Source organism: Prenolepis imparis, unplaced genomic scaffold, assembly GCF_030444845.1.
Source record: "Prenolepis imparis isolate NDT839.2.m4 unplaced genomic scaffold, iyPreImpa1.0 SCAF_8, whole genome shotgun sequence".
In the NCBI taxonomy this organism is placed as follows: Eukaryota; Metazoa; Arthropoda; class Insecta; order Hymenoptera; family Formicidae; genus Prenolepis; species Prenolepis imparis.
In genome coordinates, this window is record NW_028141166.1 from 6878050 (window position 1) to 6896499 (window position 18450).

At 30.8% G+C, this 18450-nt stretch overlaps 2 protein-coding genes across 2 annotated transcripts; both read right to left on the reverse strand.

The window, feature by feature from the left end:
- Positions 1 to 9699: 9699 nt before the first annotated feature.
- Positions 9700 to 12552, reverse strand: LOC145939614 (uncharacterized). Its single transcript, XM_083044064.1, has 5 exons — positions 11938 to 12552; positions 11206 to 11289; positions 10815 to 10901; positions 10384 to 10735; positions 9700 to 10226 (listed from the first exon to the last, which is right to left on the reverse strand). The coding sequence occupies exons 1-5, from the start codon at positions 11992 to 11994 to the stop codon at positions 9916 to 9918; spliced, it is 891 nt and encodes a 296-aa protein (XP_082900190.1). The 5' UTR covers positions 11995 to 12552; the 3' UTR covers positions 9700 to 9915.
- A 227-nt stretch (positions 12553 to 12779) lies between these two features.
- Positions 12780 to 15151, reverse strand: LOC145939613 (uncharacterized). Its single transcript, XM_083044063.1, has 4 exons — positions 14220 to 15151; positions 13891 to 14127; positions 13130 to 13453; positions 12780 to 13016 (listed from the first exon to the last, which is right to left on the reverse strand). The coding sequence occupies exons 1-4, from the start codon at positions 14538 to 14540 to the stop codon at positions 12930 to 12932; spliced, it is 969 nt and encodes a 322-aa protein (XP_082900189.1). The 5' UTR covers positions 14541 to 15151; the 3' UTR covers positions 12780 to 12929.
- Positions 15152 to 18450: the final 3299 nt, after the last annotated feature.

An 18450-nucleotide genomic window follows, 5' to 3' on the forward strand; every position in this document is an offset into this window, starting at 1 on the left:
GGTACCATCAGCAAACCAGCGTACAAACTTTTTGATCTAATATACGTAAAATGAATCCGCGCCGTATGGGATCCGCGGTTTAAAAATTTTAATTTTCAATTGTTTAAAGCGAGCCAAAAATTATTCTTTCATATATTTTAACATTACATTGACTGCACATTATGATGGTACCATCAGTATATCAGCGTACAAACTTTTTGATCTAATATACGTAAAATGAATCCGCGTCGTATGGGATCCGCGGTTTAAAAATTTTAATTTTCAATTGTTTAATGCGAGCCAAAAATTAATCTTGTATATATTTCAACTCTACATTATATGCACATTCTGACGGTACCATCAGCATACCAGCGTACAAACTTTTTGATCTAATATACGTAAAATTAATCCGCGCCGTATGGGATCCGCGGTTTAAAAATTTTAATTTTCAATTGTTTAAAGCGAGCCAAAAATTAATCTTGTATATATTTCAACTCTACATTATATCCACATTATGATGGTACCATCAGCATACCAGCGTACAAACTTTTTGATCTAACATACGTAAAGTGAATCCGCGCCGTATGGGATCCGCGGTTTAAAATTTTAATTTTCCATTGTTTAAAGCGAGCCAAAAATTAATCTTGTATATATTTCAACTCTACATTATATCCACATTATGGTGGTACCATCAGCATACCAGCGTACAAACTTTTTGATCTAATATACGTAAAATGAATCCGCCCCGTACGGGATTCGAGGTTTAAAAATTTTAATTTTCAATTGTTTAAAGCGAGCCAAAAATTATTCTTTCATATATTTTAACATTACATTGACTGCACATTATGATGATACCATCAGGATACCAGCGTACAAACTTTTTGATCTAATATACGTAAAATGAATCCGCGCCGTATGGGATCCGCGGGTTAAAAATTTTAATTTTCTGTTGTTTAATGCGAGCCAAAAATTAATCTTGTATATATTTCAACTCTACATTATATGCACATTATGATGGTACCATCAGCATACCAGCGTACAAACTTTTTAATCTAATATATGTAAAATGAATCTGCGCCGTATGGGATCCGCGGTTTAAAAATTTTAATTTTCAATTGTTTAAAGCGAGCCAAAAATTAATCTTGTATATATTTCAACTCTACATTATATGCACATTATGATGGTACCATCAGCATACCAGCGTACAAACTTTTTGATCTAATATACGTAAAATGAATTCGCGCCGTATGGGATCCGCGGTTTAAAAATGTTAATTTTCAATTGTTTAAAGCGAGCCAAAAATTAATTTTGTATATATTTCAACTCTATATTATATGCACATTATGATGGTATCATCAGCATACCAGCGTACAAACTTTTTGATCTAATATACGTAAAATGAATCCGCGCCGTATGGGATCCGCGGTTTAAAAATTTTAATTTTGAATTGTTTAAAGCGAGCCAAAAATTATTCTTTCATATATTTTAACATTACATTGACTGCACATTATGATGGTACCATCAGCATACCAGCGTACAAACTTTTTGATCTAATATACGTAAAATTAATCCGCGCCGTATGGGATCCGCGGTTTAAAAATTTTAATTTTCAATTGTTTAAAGCGAGCCGAAAATTATTCTTTCATATATTTTAACATTACATTGACTGCACATTATGATGGTACCATCAGCATACCAGCGTACAAACTTTTTGATCTAATATACGTAAAATGAATCCGCGTCGTATGGGATCCGCGGTTTAAAAATTTTAATTTTCAATTGTTTAAAGCGAGCCAAAAATTATTCTTTCATATATTTTAACATTACATTGACTGCACATTATGATGGTACCATCAGTATATCAGCGTACAAACTTTTTGATCTAATATACGTAAAATGAATCCGCGTCGTATGGGATCCGCGGTTTAAAAATTTTAATTTTCAATTGTTTAATGCGAGCCAAAAATTAATCTTGTATATATTTCAACTCTACATTATATGCACATTCTGATGGTACCATCAGCATACCAGCGTACAAACTTTTTGATCTAATATACGTAAAATTAATCCGCGCCTTATGGGATCCGCGGTTTAAAAATTTTAATTTTCAATTGTTTAAAGCGAGCCAAAAATTAATCTTGTACATATTTCAACTCTACATTATATGAACATTATGATGGTACCATCAGCAAACCAGCGTACAAACTTTTTGATCTAATATACGTAAAATGAATCCGCGCCGTATGGGATCCGCGGTTTAAAAATTTTAATTTTCAATTGTTTAAAGCGAGCCAAAAATTATTCTTTCATATATTTTAACATTACATTGACTGCACATTATGATGGTACCATCAGTATATCAGCGTACAAACTTTTTGATCTAATATACGTAAAATGAATCCGCGTCGTATGGGATCCGCGGTTTAAAAATTTTAATTTTCAATTGTTTAATGCGAGCCAAAAATTAATCTTGTATATATTTCAACTCTACATTATATGCACATTCTGATGGTACCATCAGCATACCAGCGTACAAACTTTTTGATCTAATACACGTAAAATTAATCCGCGCCTTATGGGATCCGCGGTTTAAAAATTTTAATTATCAATTGTTTAAAGCGAGCCAAAAATTAATCTTGTATATATTTCAACTCTACATTATATGCACATTATGATGGTACCATCAGCATACAGCGTACAAACTTTTTGATCTAACATACGTAAAATGAATCCGCGCCGTATGGGATCCGCGGTTTAAAAATTTTAATTTTCCATTGTTTAAAGCGAGCCAAAAATTAATCTTGTATATATTTCAACTCTACATTATATCCACATTATGATGGTACCATAAGCATACCAGCGTACAAACTTTTTTATCTAATATACGTAAAATGAATCCGCGCCGTATGAGATCCGCGGTTGAAAAATTTTAATTTTCAATTGTTTAAAGCGAGCCAAAAATTAATCTTGTATATATTTCAACTCTACATTATATCCACATTATGATGGTACCATCAGCATACCAGCGTACAAACTTTTTGATCTAATATACGTAAAATTAATCCGCGCCGTATGGGATCCGCGATTTAAAAATTTTAATTTTCAATTGTTTAAAGCGAGCCAAAAATTAATCTTGTACATATTTCAACTCTACATTATATGAACATTATGATGGTACCATCAGCAAACCAGCGTACAAACTTTTTGATCTAATATACGTAAAATGAATCCGCGCCGTACGGGATCCGCGGTTTAAAAATTTTAATTTTCAATTGTTTAAAGCGAGCCAAAAATTATTCTTTCATATATATTAACATTACATTGACTGCACATTATGATGGTACCATCAGTATATCAGCGTACAAACTTCTTGATATAATATACGTAAAATGAATCCGCGCCGTATGAGATCCGCGGAATAAAAATTTTAATTTTCAATTGTTTAAAGCGAGCCAAAAATTAATATTGTATATATTTCAACTCTACATTATATGCACATTATGATGGTACCATCAGCATACCAGCGTACAAACTATTTGATCTAATATACGTAAAATGAATCCGCGCCGTATGGAATCCGCGGTATAAAAATTTTAATTTTGAATTGTTTAAAGCGAGCCAAAAATTATTCATTCATATATTTTAACATTACATTGACTGCACATTATGATGGTACCATCAGTATATCAGCGTATAAACTTTTTGATCTAATATACGTAAAATGAATCCGCGTTGTATGGGATCCGCGGTTTAAAAATTTTAATTTTCAATTGTTTAATGCGAGCCAAAAATTAATCTTGTATATATTTCAACTCTACATTATATGCACATTATGATGGTACCATCAGCATACCAGCGTACAAACTTTTTGATCTAATATACGTAAAATTAATCCGCGCCGTATGGGAACCGCGGTTTAAAAATTTTAATTTTCAATTGTTTAAAGCGAGCCAAAAATTAATCTTGTACATATTTCAACTCTACATTATATGCACATTCTGATGGTACCATCAGCATACCAGCGTACAAACTTTTTGATCTAATATACGTAAAATTAATCCGCGCCTTATGGGATCCGCGGTTTAAAAATTTTAATTTTCAATTGTTTAAAGCGAGCCAAAAATTAATCTTGTATATATTTCAACTCTACATTATATGCACATTATGATGGTACCATCAGCATACCAGCGTACAAACTTTTTGATCTAATATACGTAAAATGAATCCGCGCCGTATGGGATCCGCGGTTTAAAAATTTTAATTTTCAATTGTTTAAAGCGAGCCAAAAATTATTCTTTCATATATTTTAACATTACATTGACTGCACATTATGATGGTACCATCAGTATATCAGCGTACAAACTTCTTGATATAATATACGTAAAATGAATCCGCGCCGTATGAGATCCGCGGATTAAAAATTTTAATTTTCAATTGTTTAAAGCGAGCCAAAAATTAATATTGTACATATTTCAACTCTACATTATATGAACATTATGATGGTACCATCAGCAAACCAGCGTACAAACTTTTTGATCTAATATACGTAAAATGAATCCGCGCCGTATGGGATCCGCGGTTTAAAAATTTTAATTTTCAATTGTTTAAAGCGAGCCAAAAATTATTCTTTCATATATTTTAACATTACATTGACTGCACATTATGATGGTACCATCAGTATATCAGCGTACAAACTTTTTGATCTAATATACGTAAAATGAATCCGCGTCGTATGGGATCCGCGGTTTAAAAATTTTAATTTTCAATTGTTTAATGCGAGCCAAAAATTAATCTTGTATATATTTCAACTCTACATTATATGCACATTCTGACGGTACCATCAGCATACCAGCGTACAAACTTTTTGATCTAATATACGTAAAATTAATCCGCGCCGTATGGGATCCGCGGTTTAAAAATTTTAATTTTCAATTGTTTAAAGCGAGCCAAAAATTAATCTTGTATATATTTCAACTCTACATTATATGCACATTATGATGGTACCATCAGCATACCAGCGTACAAACTTTTTGATCTAACATACGTAAAGTGAATCCGCGCCGTATGGGATCCGCGGTTTAAAATTTTAATTTTCCATTGTTTAAAGCGAGCCAAAAATTAATCTTGTATATATTTCAACTCTACATTATATCCACATTATGGTGGTACCATCAGCATACCAGCGTACAAACTTTTTGATCTAATATACGTAAAATGAATCCGCCCCGTACGGGATTCGAGGTTTAAAAATTTTAATTTTCAATTGTTTAAAGCGAGCCAAAAATTATTCTTTCATATATTTTAACATTACATTGACTGCACATTATGATGATACCATCAGGATACCAGCGTACAAACTTTTTGATCTAATATACGTAAAATGAATCCGCGCCGTATGGGATCCGCGGGTTAAAAATTTTAATTTTCTGTTGTTTAATGCGAGCCAAAAATTAATCTTGTATATATTTCAACTCTACATTATATGCACATTATGATGGTACCATCAGCATACCAGCGTACAAACTTTTTAATCTAATATATGTAAAATGAATCTGCGCCGTATGGGATCCGCGGTTTAAAAATTTTAATTTTCAATTGTTTAAAGCGAGCCAAAAATTAATCTTGTATATATTTCAACTCTACATTATATGCACATTATGATGGTACCATCAGCATACCAGCGTACAAACTTTTTGATCTAATATACGTAAAATGAATTCGCGCCGTATGGGATCCGCGGTTTAAAAATGTTAATTTTCAATTGTTTAAAGCGAGCCAAAAATTAATTTTGTATATATTTCAACTCTATATTATATGCACATTATGATGGTATCATCAGCATACCAGCGTACAAACTTTTTGATCTAATATACGTAAAATGAATCCGCGCCGTATGGGATCCGCGGTTTAAAAATTTTAATTTTGAATTGTTTAAAGCGAGCCAAAAATTATTCTTTCATATATTTTAACATTACATTGACTGCACATTATGATGGTACCATCAGCATACCAGCGTACAAACTTTTTGATCTAATATACGTAAAATTAATCCGCGCCGTATGGGATCCGCGGTTTAAAAATTTTAATTTTCAATTGTTTAAAGCGAGCCGAAAATTATTCTTTCATATATTTTAACATTACATTGACTGCACATTATGATGGTACCATCAGCATACCAGCGTACAAACTTTTTGATCTAACAAGCGCGCCATTTATCGATTTGATTGAAAAAGATTGATATCTATATATAACGTTTGTTTTAACTTGATTAATATTTTTTGACAGAAATCATCTGATTAGAGCGTTAATTTGCTAAATACATTTTGAAATGATAATATGTTACAAAATAATAAAATAATAATATTTTACAGAAAGAGTTTTCTTTTAGAATTTGATTTAAAATTTAAGACTTTGAAGAGACTTTTAAATCACGTGCAAATAAAATGTTTTACGACTTACACAGGCCTTAATTTTCGCAAAAAACGTTTAAACTTTGAATTCAAAAAGTAAGGTTTGTGTAAGGCGTAGAACATTTTATGAGGACTCATTTTGTTTGTCTTGAAGAAATCTTTAAAAGATCGTTAAAAGTTCGTCTTGTAGAGATCTTTAAAAGAACGTTTAAACTTGAAAAGATTAAGGCCTCTATAAAGCCCAGAACATTTTCTGTCGGCTCATTTTGTAGGTCTTGAAGAAATCTTTTAAAGATCTCTTCTATAAAGCCTGGAACAAAAAATGTTCTATTAGGCTTTATAGAGGCCTTAATCTTTTCAAGTTTAAACGTTTATCGGGCAAATTCAGCAAACTATAAAATTAAAATAGCAATATGTTGTGAATAATATGTTGTAATACCTTATCCTCGATTAATATTTTTGTTACAGAAATCAGCTGATTAAAACGTTAATTTGCTAATTAATTTTTAAAATAAGAATATATGTTATAACATTTAAAATAATAATGTTTTAAATAATGTATATTATAATTCCTTAAACTCGATTAATATTTATGACAGCTATCAGCTGATTTCTGTCAAAAACTATTAATCGCAGATAAAGCATTATAACATATTATTTATAAAATTATTATTTTAATTTTTATAACATATTTTTATTTTAAAATTTAATTAGCAATGTAATGCTTTAATCATCTGATTTCTGCCAAAAAATATTAATCAAGTTTAAACAAACACTTTATATAAAAACATCATTTTTTTTATATAAAATCGATGAATGGCGTAGCGCGCGCTTGTTGTTCTAGTTTTTTTTTTAAAAAGACATATTAAGTCGATTCTCGCAAGTATTGTTGCCTCTTTTCCGCGAAAATATTTATCAAGTTTAAAATATTATAACATATTATTTAAAACATATTATTATTTTATTTAATTTTATTTTGGACTAACTGTCAAACTGCTAGCTGCTAACCCTCGCGATGACAGCCTTTCGATGCTACGAATATAACACACAACGCAAATCGACAGAGAGCCAATCAGCATTGCGGAAAAGAGGCAACAATACACTTCGAGACTTTCGAGATGACTTCGATACATTCGAGTGGACTGCGATACATTCGAGAATCGACTTAACATGCCTATTTTAAAGAAAGGATATTGCTACTTTAATTTTTATAACCTATTATTATTTTAAAATTTAATTATGAAATTAACACTTTATTAGTATTACTGTAAAAAAATATTAATCAAATTTAAACAAACTTTATATAAAAATATCATTCTCTTTTATATAAAATCGAGGAATGGCGCAGCGCGCTCTTGTGTTGTTCTTAGTGTATAATAAAAATAAATAATTTATATAGAAATTGTATATATACAGAATATGCGGTAATAATCGCTCACCCATCGTACAGAGGTAGAATGGGATAAACCGAGTGAGAAAGAACCCTCTATTTTCTGCGATCTTCGCGATAAATAATGAAAAATTAATTAAAATTATCAGCGCGCAGATTAATATAAATATATGTCAATTATAATGTTATTTTATTGTCGAAAATTCAAAAAGAACATAAATGATGTATTCAATTATTATATATTAATGATTATTTTAATTTTTATAAAATAATATTACTTTAAAATTTAATTAGCAAATTACCGCTCTAATCAGCTGATGTAGGTATGTCAAAAAATATTAATAAAGCATGAATTTGATAATTAAAATTTTAAATAATATGTTGAAAATATTTAAATAGTAATATGTTGTAAATAATACGTTACTATATCCTCGATTAATATTTGTAGACACAAATCAGCTGATAACTGTCAAAAAATATTAACCGAGTTTATAGTAACTAATTTCTATATCAAAAAATATTAATACATCTTTCCGACAATAAAATCGTAATTAGTCTCGATATTGTGATTATCTTGATTATCAAAAGATTCTTGGAAAAAATTCTATTTTTTTTATCGCACTTTCTGCTTTAGACTTAAATACTGAATTTTTATGCATTACATAATTAAATAATATATATTTTTATTATGCCTAGATTGCAATGCATGCATAATAATATGTGAATTAATTATGCAACACAAAAGAATTAAATTTTCTACAAGAATCGTAAGATCAAAATATCTGCGCTTTAATTATATTCGTGCGTCTATACCACGCTGCACGTCTTTGCGCGAGACTGACCGCAAGACTCTAATTGTAAGCAGCGATATCGCCAAGTACAGCCCACACATCCGCCACGCTGCGCATCTCGCGCGAGACTGATTCTCGATTCTCGAGACGTTGCGATTGCGAGACTGACGATCAGTCTCGCGCGAAACGCGCAGCGTGGCGGACGTGTGGGGTGCACTTGGCGACACAGCTGCTCACAATCCCGCGCGAATCTAATGAAAGCACAGATATTTTTTGATCGATAGATTCTAATAAAAAATTCTACTTTTTTTGTTCTCTGTTAAAGATTTAAATAATGAATTTTTATGCATTGCATAATTAATTCACATATTATTATGCATGCATTGTAATCTATGCATAAAAAAATATATATATTATTTAATTATGCAATACATAAAAATTTCGTATTTAAATCTAAACCAGAAAGTGCAAACAAAAAGATAGAATTTTCTATAAGAATCTTTTGATAATCGAAATAATAGCAACATCGAGATTAATTATGATGATTTTATTGACGAAAAGAGATTTATTAATAGATTTTGATAGAAATTAGCTACTTTAAACTTGGTTAATATTTTTGTTATCAGCTGATATCTGATTAAAAATTTAAAATACAGTTAAATTTGTAATAAAAATGCATTGAATGTTGCCGAAAAAAAAATTAAAATGATTAAATTAATGTCACATCATATATATTTAAATTATAAAAATATTTAGATCTGACCAATATCATAATAATGAAATAATTAAATAATGAATCTGAAGTAAAATATAAAAAAAAATGCACTCGATGTAGCCCAAAAAAGTAATTAAAATAATTAAAATTATCCCACATTACATTTATTTAAATTATAAAGTTATTTAGATTTGATATATTTCCTAAAAATAAAATAATTAAATAATGAAGCTGGAGTTAATTTTTTGATCAAAATGCACTCAATGTAGCCCAAAAAAGTAATTAAAATAATTAAAATGATCTCACATCACAGTTAAAAACAAAATTATGTAAATTTTATATATTTTTAATTAAAATGTATTTATTTCTATAATACGTTACATCGCGCGCGCGCGCGCGATTAGTACATTATTATTATTATAAATATTTTATTAAATATTTTTAATTTATTATAAATATTTTATGTTAATTTAATTTAATAGATTTAATGGAATTGTATATTCTTGGGGAGGGTATTTGTTTACGCTAAAGATAAATGCAAGTTATAATATCTGCAGAGCGATGTAAGAATGGTGAATGCTTATCGAAGATAAAGATTATAACTATTAACATTGTACCGTATTTATATTATTATCGCACAAATGCTACTTTGCCGTTTCTCGGTGCAACTTTATTTTCTATCGGCGAATTGTCATCGTATTTTCGTATCGGTTTAGTTTTAATCTTTGTGATTTTATTCTGGATATTTACGTCAACGCTCGGGTATTCGGAAACTTTTTGTCTTTTTTCGTAAGGAGCGATCTTATTCTCGATTTTAATAGCGGTACTAGAAGGTCGGGTTCCATGAAAATTACCGAATCCAGCTGTCAACCCATGCCAGGAGAAAGATGTATCTTCGTTAATATCCTCATGAACCTCGTAGGTATGTTGCGGGCGATTTCCTGAAAGGCAATTCACCTTTGGTCAGTGACAAATAATAAAAATAATATATTTAGCATCTCATTTTCTTAAATATACAATATATCGCAATAGCTTCAATAATAATGTACTTTACGTTCTTTTTACAGTAAAAATAACTGAATCAGCAAAAATAATCACCGTGATTGCCAAGAATTCCATGAAGACCATGGCTGCTGTGGCCATGAAACCTGCGAATGCCACTTAATCCAGAGTGAGGGCCACCAAGAAGCCCGCCAGCGTGATGTCCAAGCAAAAGATTGCTCCACGCGTTTAATCCGAATGGATCTTTGTGATAATGCCTGACAACTCTGATAACTTGCGATCCCTGATCTTGAATTTCTTGTTTGCGCTTTCTCTTCTGCTCCTTAATGGCCATCAATCGTTCTCTCCTCTCTTGACGATAATTTTGAATTCTCTCCGCATTTTGCTGCCTTCGCTCCGTTGTAGTTTTTACAAGTGTGCCGACAGCTTCTAGAGTCGAGACGGGAATCTGTAAATGATTTTACTGATTGTAGAAGATAATCAAGTACATTTTGTTGTAAATGTGAACAATTCTGGATATACATTACTTTAACAATATTGTCGATTGTCTGTGTATTTTCCGGCGAAAAGACTTGAGCTGCGGCGGCAGTTTGTTTAAGCGCTGTAATCGGAATCTGCAAGATAGAATTTAAAAAAATATATATATTAATTATAAAATTAATATTAATATTATATTTTTATATTAATCTATATTATTATTTTTATATTAATATTATATTTATATTTATCTGTAAATTTCTTCTCTTTTCTGTTTATAAAAAACATAAACTGTCGAAGTATTTTCAGAGAGATTTAGCATTTAAAGAAAAAAATTTTATATACAGCTTCTTCTTTTCTGTTTGACATTTTTTACGCTTATGCAATAATCGATTTTAATGGATCAATATTTACCGGATGGAAAAATTTTACTATACTTACGTTAAAGATATTATCAATCAGTTGACCATTTTGTGCGGTTGAATCTTGACGTCGCACTCTGCTCTTCAAGACTTCCTGAGATACCTAGAGAAGGAGATAAATCACTTTCTTGGTTAATAGCGTAAAAATTCTTCCGGCATATAATTTTTCTCTCGCGTTTAAAGAGGAGAAATTACGCTGATTGCATAGAAATTTCTTTTCCGAGATAGATAAATATGACCCACGCACACTTGCCATAAGACATTACATTTGATTGTGAGTGTATATAAAATCACATAAGTCGTTGCAGGCAGAATTGATACCTAGATTTTATCACAGCTTTCACTTTTTGCAAATTAAAAATGTCGAATAGTCTTTGTCAATTATTGGAAAGATGAATTCACGTTACTGCAATTTTTATTGCGGTCCTTAAGAGCGAGATCAAATTAAAATATGTACACGGAAAATTTTTACACGAGTAAATTTTCAGCTTCGAATCTGTCATCGCAAAAAATAAACAAATTAAAATATAATAATATTAGAAATGATATTGTGTATTATTATGTAATGTTAAAAATGACATTAACATTTTAATGATTATTAAAACGTTATTACATAGAGAATTAAATGCTATATATATTTGTAAAATGTATATGCTATAAAATGTATTACGTTCTTTTAAATCTTTATAGTTAAAATTCTTGACATTTAAATTTTTATCTTAATTTATGACTAATCCGTTAAATAACTTACGCCATATGCAACATTGCCAAATAGAAGAAAGCTGAAAAATCCATAGCGCCAAAACATCCTTTCGATATCTCTCGCAGCAAATGCGCTCTTATGACTCTGGTTGGGATTCCCAGCTAGTTTCAACACAAGTCGACGTACGATTGAATCGTGGATCCGCTTCGCCGATCTATAAGGGCTGTCACGAGATCCCACACAAGGCGTCGACCAATCGGGCTTAAGGATTTCACGATTTCCTCGGACGAAGAAAAAAAGAGGTGCTTTCTACTTATTGCAATCACGTGCCATATGTATTCCCCTGATCCTTTCGTCCTCTTTTCGCACCGGCCGATTACTCGAATAAACTATTGGTTTCTTCTTTTCTTTATCTCACGCTCGTAAAACTTTAGCGTGGGTTCAGTTGCGTAAGTCGATATTATATTTCGCACAGACACATATGAGATGATGATGCCTCGCTCATGATGCAACCACGAAACCGGGTCCTTTCAGGTTGAATTTCGACGCTATTCAATCTCAGTTGTAATTCGACGAGTCGTTCACTCCGAATAATCTGGGAGATTGTGAGACCGAATCGAAAGTAGCAGGTATACATAGCTATTTTGGCACAGTTATAATATCAGTCAGAATATGCATGATTTATTTGAGCGACCGATACGACAAAACGAAATTATGTAATTATATTGTATGTATCTAATTGATACATTAACAATAAAATCAAGTTTAATAAAAAAAAATAATTATTTTTGCATCCACGCATAGTATATATATTATTTCTATCTGAAAATTAAATCACTGCATAAATGCTCAACAGTGCAGATATTATTTCTCTATATAATAGTAAATAGTATATAAATATATATATATTTTTTTTAAATATTTGTTTAGGTGACAACACTGTAGTCTTTGGTTAAATTATGGAACTGTCAGAAATTTTTTGTCACAAATCTGTCACTGTCACTCTATCACCATTTATTCATTCTTTTTCTTTGTTATTTTTAAAAAGCATTTGGATTATCTTGCAAGGAAGTGCCTATTTGATTTCCGAGATTCTTTTGAAATTCTCTCACAGATATATCTGATTGCTAAAAGGTAAAAAAATTAATTATATAATTAAGCTAAAATTTGTTGAACAAAATAATTCGATAAATATATCAAAAATTACAATAAGAAAAAAATAAATATAATAACAACTCACATTTAGGGCATCCTGCCACTCAATATTGAGTAATCTCACCAAACCACGTAAGTTTCTATTTATTAAATTTGTCAGTCCATTTCGCGTGAATCTGAAAGGCTCTTCAGTTGTCATCGTGGTTGTCGTCGGCACTGTAGTTATATTAATATTCGCTAAATTACTGGACAGATCATTTTGATCATTCGACGACGTTGTCGAAGACATCTTGTTTACTTGCAATGGATTACTACTGACTCTTGGCGGTTGCGTGGTCGTATCTGGTACGATATTTTCGCCAATGATATCGCTAATTTGTTTAATCGCTGAACGCGTATCGTTGAACGACTAAAAGAAATAAATGGAATATTAATCGAACATAGCGAACTCTTTACTTTCCTAACTTAAATAATTTAATGAAGAAAAAAATTGTTTTGTTATTTGTATTAAAAAACAATTATATGTATATCCAGCAAATAAGTAAAAAAATAAGAAATAGAGAAAAATGATTACCCTCTATATTTGATATTTTCTATATTTTATACTATATTTTATATTATTATATACTATATTTTATACTATATTTTATACTATATTTAATACTATATTTTTCTACTATATATCTTTATACGATTCTCTTTAACAACATTGCACTTGCAATATTGTAATATTATTTTTATGATAGTAAAAGTGTTTTGCGGAAACAGACATCGATTCTCATTTTCAAATCCTTTAACATAATATTATATGCGACAAATATTGATTTTGTTATATAATATTCTTACCTCGAAAGCGACTCTCGCTAAAGTATAAAAGAATCCTGGCCGATGCCTGCGAACTTGTCTAACAACCCTTTTGGTTTCTTCAGGGATGCTCGTCTCCGCGAAGATGCTGTCGTCGACCGAATTCTTCGACGCGATGTCATTCTCGTCGGTATCTTCGGACAACAGTTTCTCCAATATACTCATTTTCAGCATTATCTCTTCGTCCCTTTTTCGGATCTCTTGATAATGTTGCTCCAACTACAAAAAAGACTTTTTTTTAAAAAGCTTCCTGGTTTCCAACATACTGAGTTTCTAAATAATGATATAATAGTCTGTATTTTTTTTCTTACCTGATATTCTGGCATAGATTTTGCCACATTTTCTTTCACATAGGTTTCAGGATACATGTCTTTCGAAGGTATCTCAGATTGCACTGAATTAGATTGGTAATTACGATGATAAATGTACTGCGGAAGTTTTGAGACCTTAGATTGAAACTGTTCTTCAGAAAAAACTGGCTCGGACTGATGTACAGTATTATTCATTTCATAAGAATCCCAATGTGACTTCTCGATAGTTTCGCTATAAAGCGGTTTAATTAAATAGAGAAACAGCCAACTGGCTGTAAAGGCACTGATTGATGATATGTACATCTGTAAGAAAATATTCATAAGATTACGCCAGATTAACTATATCTCATAAAAGGAATAAACTAATAGATTAATTAATCATTAAAATAGAAATCAAGATGTATGAATGTATAATCGGGAAAAGAGTGGAAGTCTATAATATCAAAATATTTTTAAACAAAAACATTATATATAATAAATATAGAGATAAAATCATCTGTTGTAACTTTAATATAACACATAATGAGCAATATATTACATATATTATGTAAACAATGTCATAACAGAAGTGAGAAAATTGCGTTGTTATAAAACTGCAGTTCACGAGACCAAAGAAACATCGCTCAGTGAGAGTCGGACGATGACTGTGATGCACGGAAAAGAATCAGCTGTTATTATATAAGTCAACGGTGTTCATTTAATAATATAAAGAAAGTTTGTCGAAATAAGGCGAAAGCACGGTAGGAAGATTGTCAACCGTAATTTGATAGACAAGATTCTTGTAATTATATTACGATCCATTACTTGTAAATCAGTTACGTGCAATTAATTATATAATTTGCACAATACTTTCGAACAATACTTTTATAGTATAGTTATACATCAATACTTACTACTTATTGTTAATATAAAAATTTATAATTGTTTAATTGTATAAACAATTAAACAGGGGGATCATGTGTGTGTAATCCGACTTTATTAATTTATTAAATTTAATAAATTTAATTTATGTAGAATATAATTTAATTTAATTTTAATAGAATATAATTTAATAAATTTAATAAATTAAATTCATTAAATAGAATATAATTAAATAAATTTTATTAATCCTGTAGGGCAGCCTATGTAGACATGGACTTACTTTATTGACAAAGGCTTTTAAATCCAGACACACACGTTAAAACATTTCTTCTCTTCAAGCGCGTGCATATTGTTCGAAAAATTATTTAAAATTTTTTTAATACACACAATCTAATTTTTTCGCTGATTATATATGAAATTTTGTCGCACAAGTCGTCTCAACTCAGGAAACCTTTTCTGTTGAGAGGTCTATGCGTCACTCGCTCAGTTTGTCACGATAAAACAGTCGTTTCTATCATCCGTTCACGCACGATCGTTCGGAAAATTGCCTCCCTTCGACCTAATACAGCGTTCCCATTATACGATTGTTACTGGTCGATGGCTTCCGCTGCCGGTCAAGCATAACTAGCGCGATCGACGACGACGACGTCGGCGATTTGCTTCCAACGAGAATTGTTCGGGGATTTCGACGATCCATTTCGGCCACCTCGCTGTACGTGACGCGAACGTATAACACGTGCACGTGAATTAATGGTCGACCTTATTGAGCATCTTGCGAAATAATGGAGCCAGCCTGAATGTCTGGTATGTCGCAACGAAATGTCAAAAATTCGGCCTCTTGCAGCAGCCTCTTGCCGTTTTGCGAATGATAGATATCTCAGACTAGACAGCTAAACAGTTGCTAAACGTATGTAAAGTATTCTAGTATTGCAACTAGCTGTATATAAGTTTGGTATTCGAATATTGCAATTCACTTGTATTAAGAAATACTGGCACAAATTATATCGAGTCTTGCAAATATATGACATTTAATGTCGATCGCTGACAGTATGATTACATTAAATAATATCAATCGATAGTGTCACGTTGGCTAGTTGTGTCAAGGCACCTTCAAAATAATTGCGGTTTTAAATCACACACGTCACAAGAATCTAAATATGTAATGCTTTAAACGAGACTTTCTATTTCTGCGAAATAAATCACACAAAGATCTCTATCAATTGCGAAAATGCAGACGCACGCGGCATGATTTAAATGGAGCACGATCACACAATAGGGTTTTAATGAACTATTTTCTCTAATACAAGCTCCACACTTTCCCTTTACATCATATAATCTTATTTATATATTTACAACTTTAACTTTGATTTTTTCTGATCAATTTGTAATCTTCAAAAAAAACAAAATGTTAAGAAATGCCATTAACTTTTTAATTTTTAATATTACATATTAATAAGCTTTGTTATACAATATGTATAACAAAGCTCGGTATAAAAAAAATAAAAAATTTAGATTAAAATAAATTTACATAAAATTAATACGATTTTATCATCCATCTATCTTTCTTAAGTTTTTTTTTAAATTCGCGAGAAGCCAAATTTTTTTAATCGATAAGTGCAATTTATTAGCTTTGTGTCATTGCCACACAAAAAAATTTATTGCAAAATTTGAAATTAAAATTAAAATCGCGAACACGCCGGATATCGACACTAATGCAACCTTTTTGAATCGTCTTTTCATTTGGCACATATGTAAAGCATAACATTGATGAATTTGTCGTATTCTTTTTCGGTCACAAATACACAATGGCAGACCACTAAAAATTATCGATACGTAATCATTGGATTCACGCCGTCTTGCCCGGAGATCGACAACCGCAGTACTTAACTTCGTCTTCGAAAACCTGCTCGGAGCTCAGATCCACGTGGACTACAGTACATAAGAACTCTTCCATCTTTCACTTTCACTCTTCGTAATCACACACGTAATCGAGATCAGTTATTCCGTTATGGCCATTGGTATGTATCTGATTGTAATTTTATAAATCATACATGACGATTGTATAAATCATGAATAACGCCGCTAATTTCTCGTCCGCTCTTTAATTTTTCAGCATTCACTATTACTGAATAATTGAGAGATAAAGAAATACATGTTTTTAATCGAGCGAGATTTTTCTCTAAAAATCCAAGAATTTGTTTCAAAAAATAGTATAGTGATAAAAAATGATTTATGTGCCGTGTAATTATATTTTTACAGTTATTATCCGAGCCAGTTTTTCGTTGATGCATGACACGCTCCGATTACCGGGTGCTAATTATCTCACTGTGAAAGGTATGCGTGAATACGAAACTCACGTGTTCGTTTCTATTGAACATGCTCTATGTGCATCGATCTGCGAAAAGTTTCTCCGTTATGAGAACCGTTACCAAAATCTTTACACGCAAAATTCGTAATAATAATAATGCACTCTTGCGTGAAATATTTTTATAATATATACAATGAAATAATAGCAGAAAAACAGCTAACTAAGAAATGTCAGACTTTAATTAAATTTAATATTCGATAAAATATACTATAGCGATTCGACGCAAAAATAATAGTATCTATAGTGAATGTTTGACTTGAATGTCCTAAATCTTAGGTTTGACGAAATATAAGGTGGAGTTATACGTGGTTATGTATATATATGTAACATACATCTTTTTGTATACACTTGCCTTACGTAATAAGCGTGTCCTCGCACGTCAGTACTTACCTAATGGTGCCTGTTTACATATATCAATACTTGTCTATTTTATTTGTCTATTATTATCGGTACATTTACTACTTACCTTATTGCCATTATTTTATGTAAATTTGATCGACTTATAAAGTAAGACAAGACAAAGCTTGGATTTAGAAACATATTTCTACTTTATTATTAAATGCTTTAAAAAATTGTTTGCAAGGAAGATTTCTTTGAAAATAATCTATACTTATATATTAAATATTATTCAAAGTAATGACTTAAAGTAATTTAAATTTAGGTAAAATAATAAGCTACTAGTTGAGAGAAAGGGAAATAATAAATTCGCGAAAATTACCGCAATCAATTATAACCAACAATTATACATATGTAAACAAGATGTGCAAAATTTTGTTATTTTGATAATTTTTTTTGTAAATCATAATTATCAAACTGCGTTTATGTATTGAAGATCAATGAAAACTCGGCCTTGACCAAATACATGAATCAGAGCTGAAAATTACATTAATGAGAGAATATAGACAGTGGAACAATAATTAAAAATCTTTCACATAATGTGAGATTTACATAGAACCATAAAAGAGTTTTGAAACTAAAATTCCTAAATTTAATAACACTGTT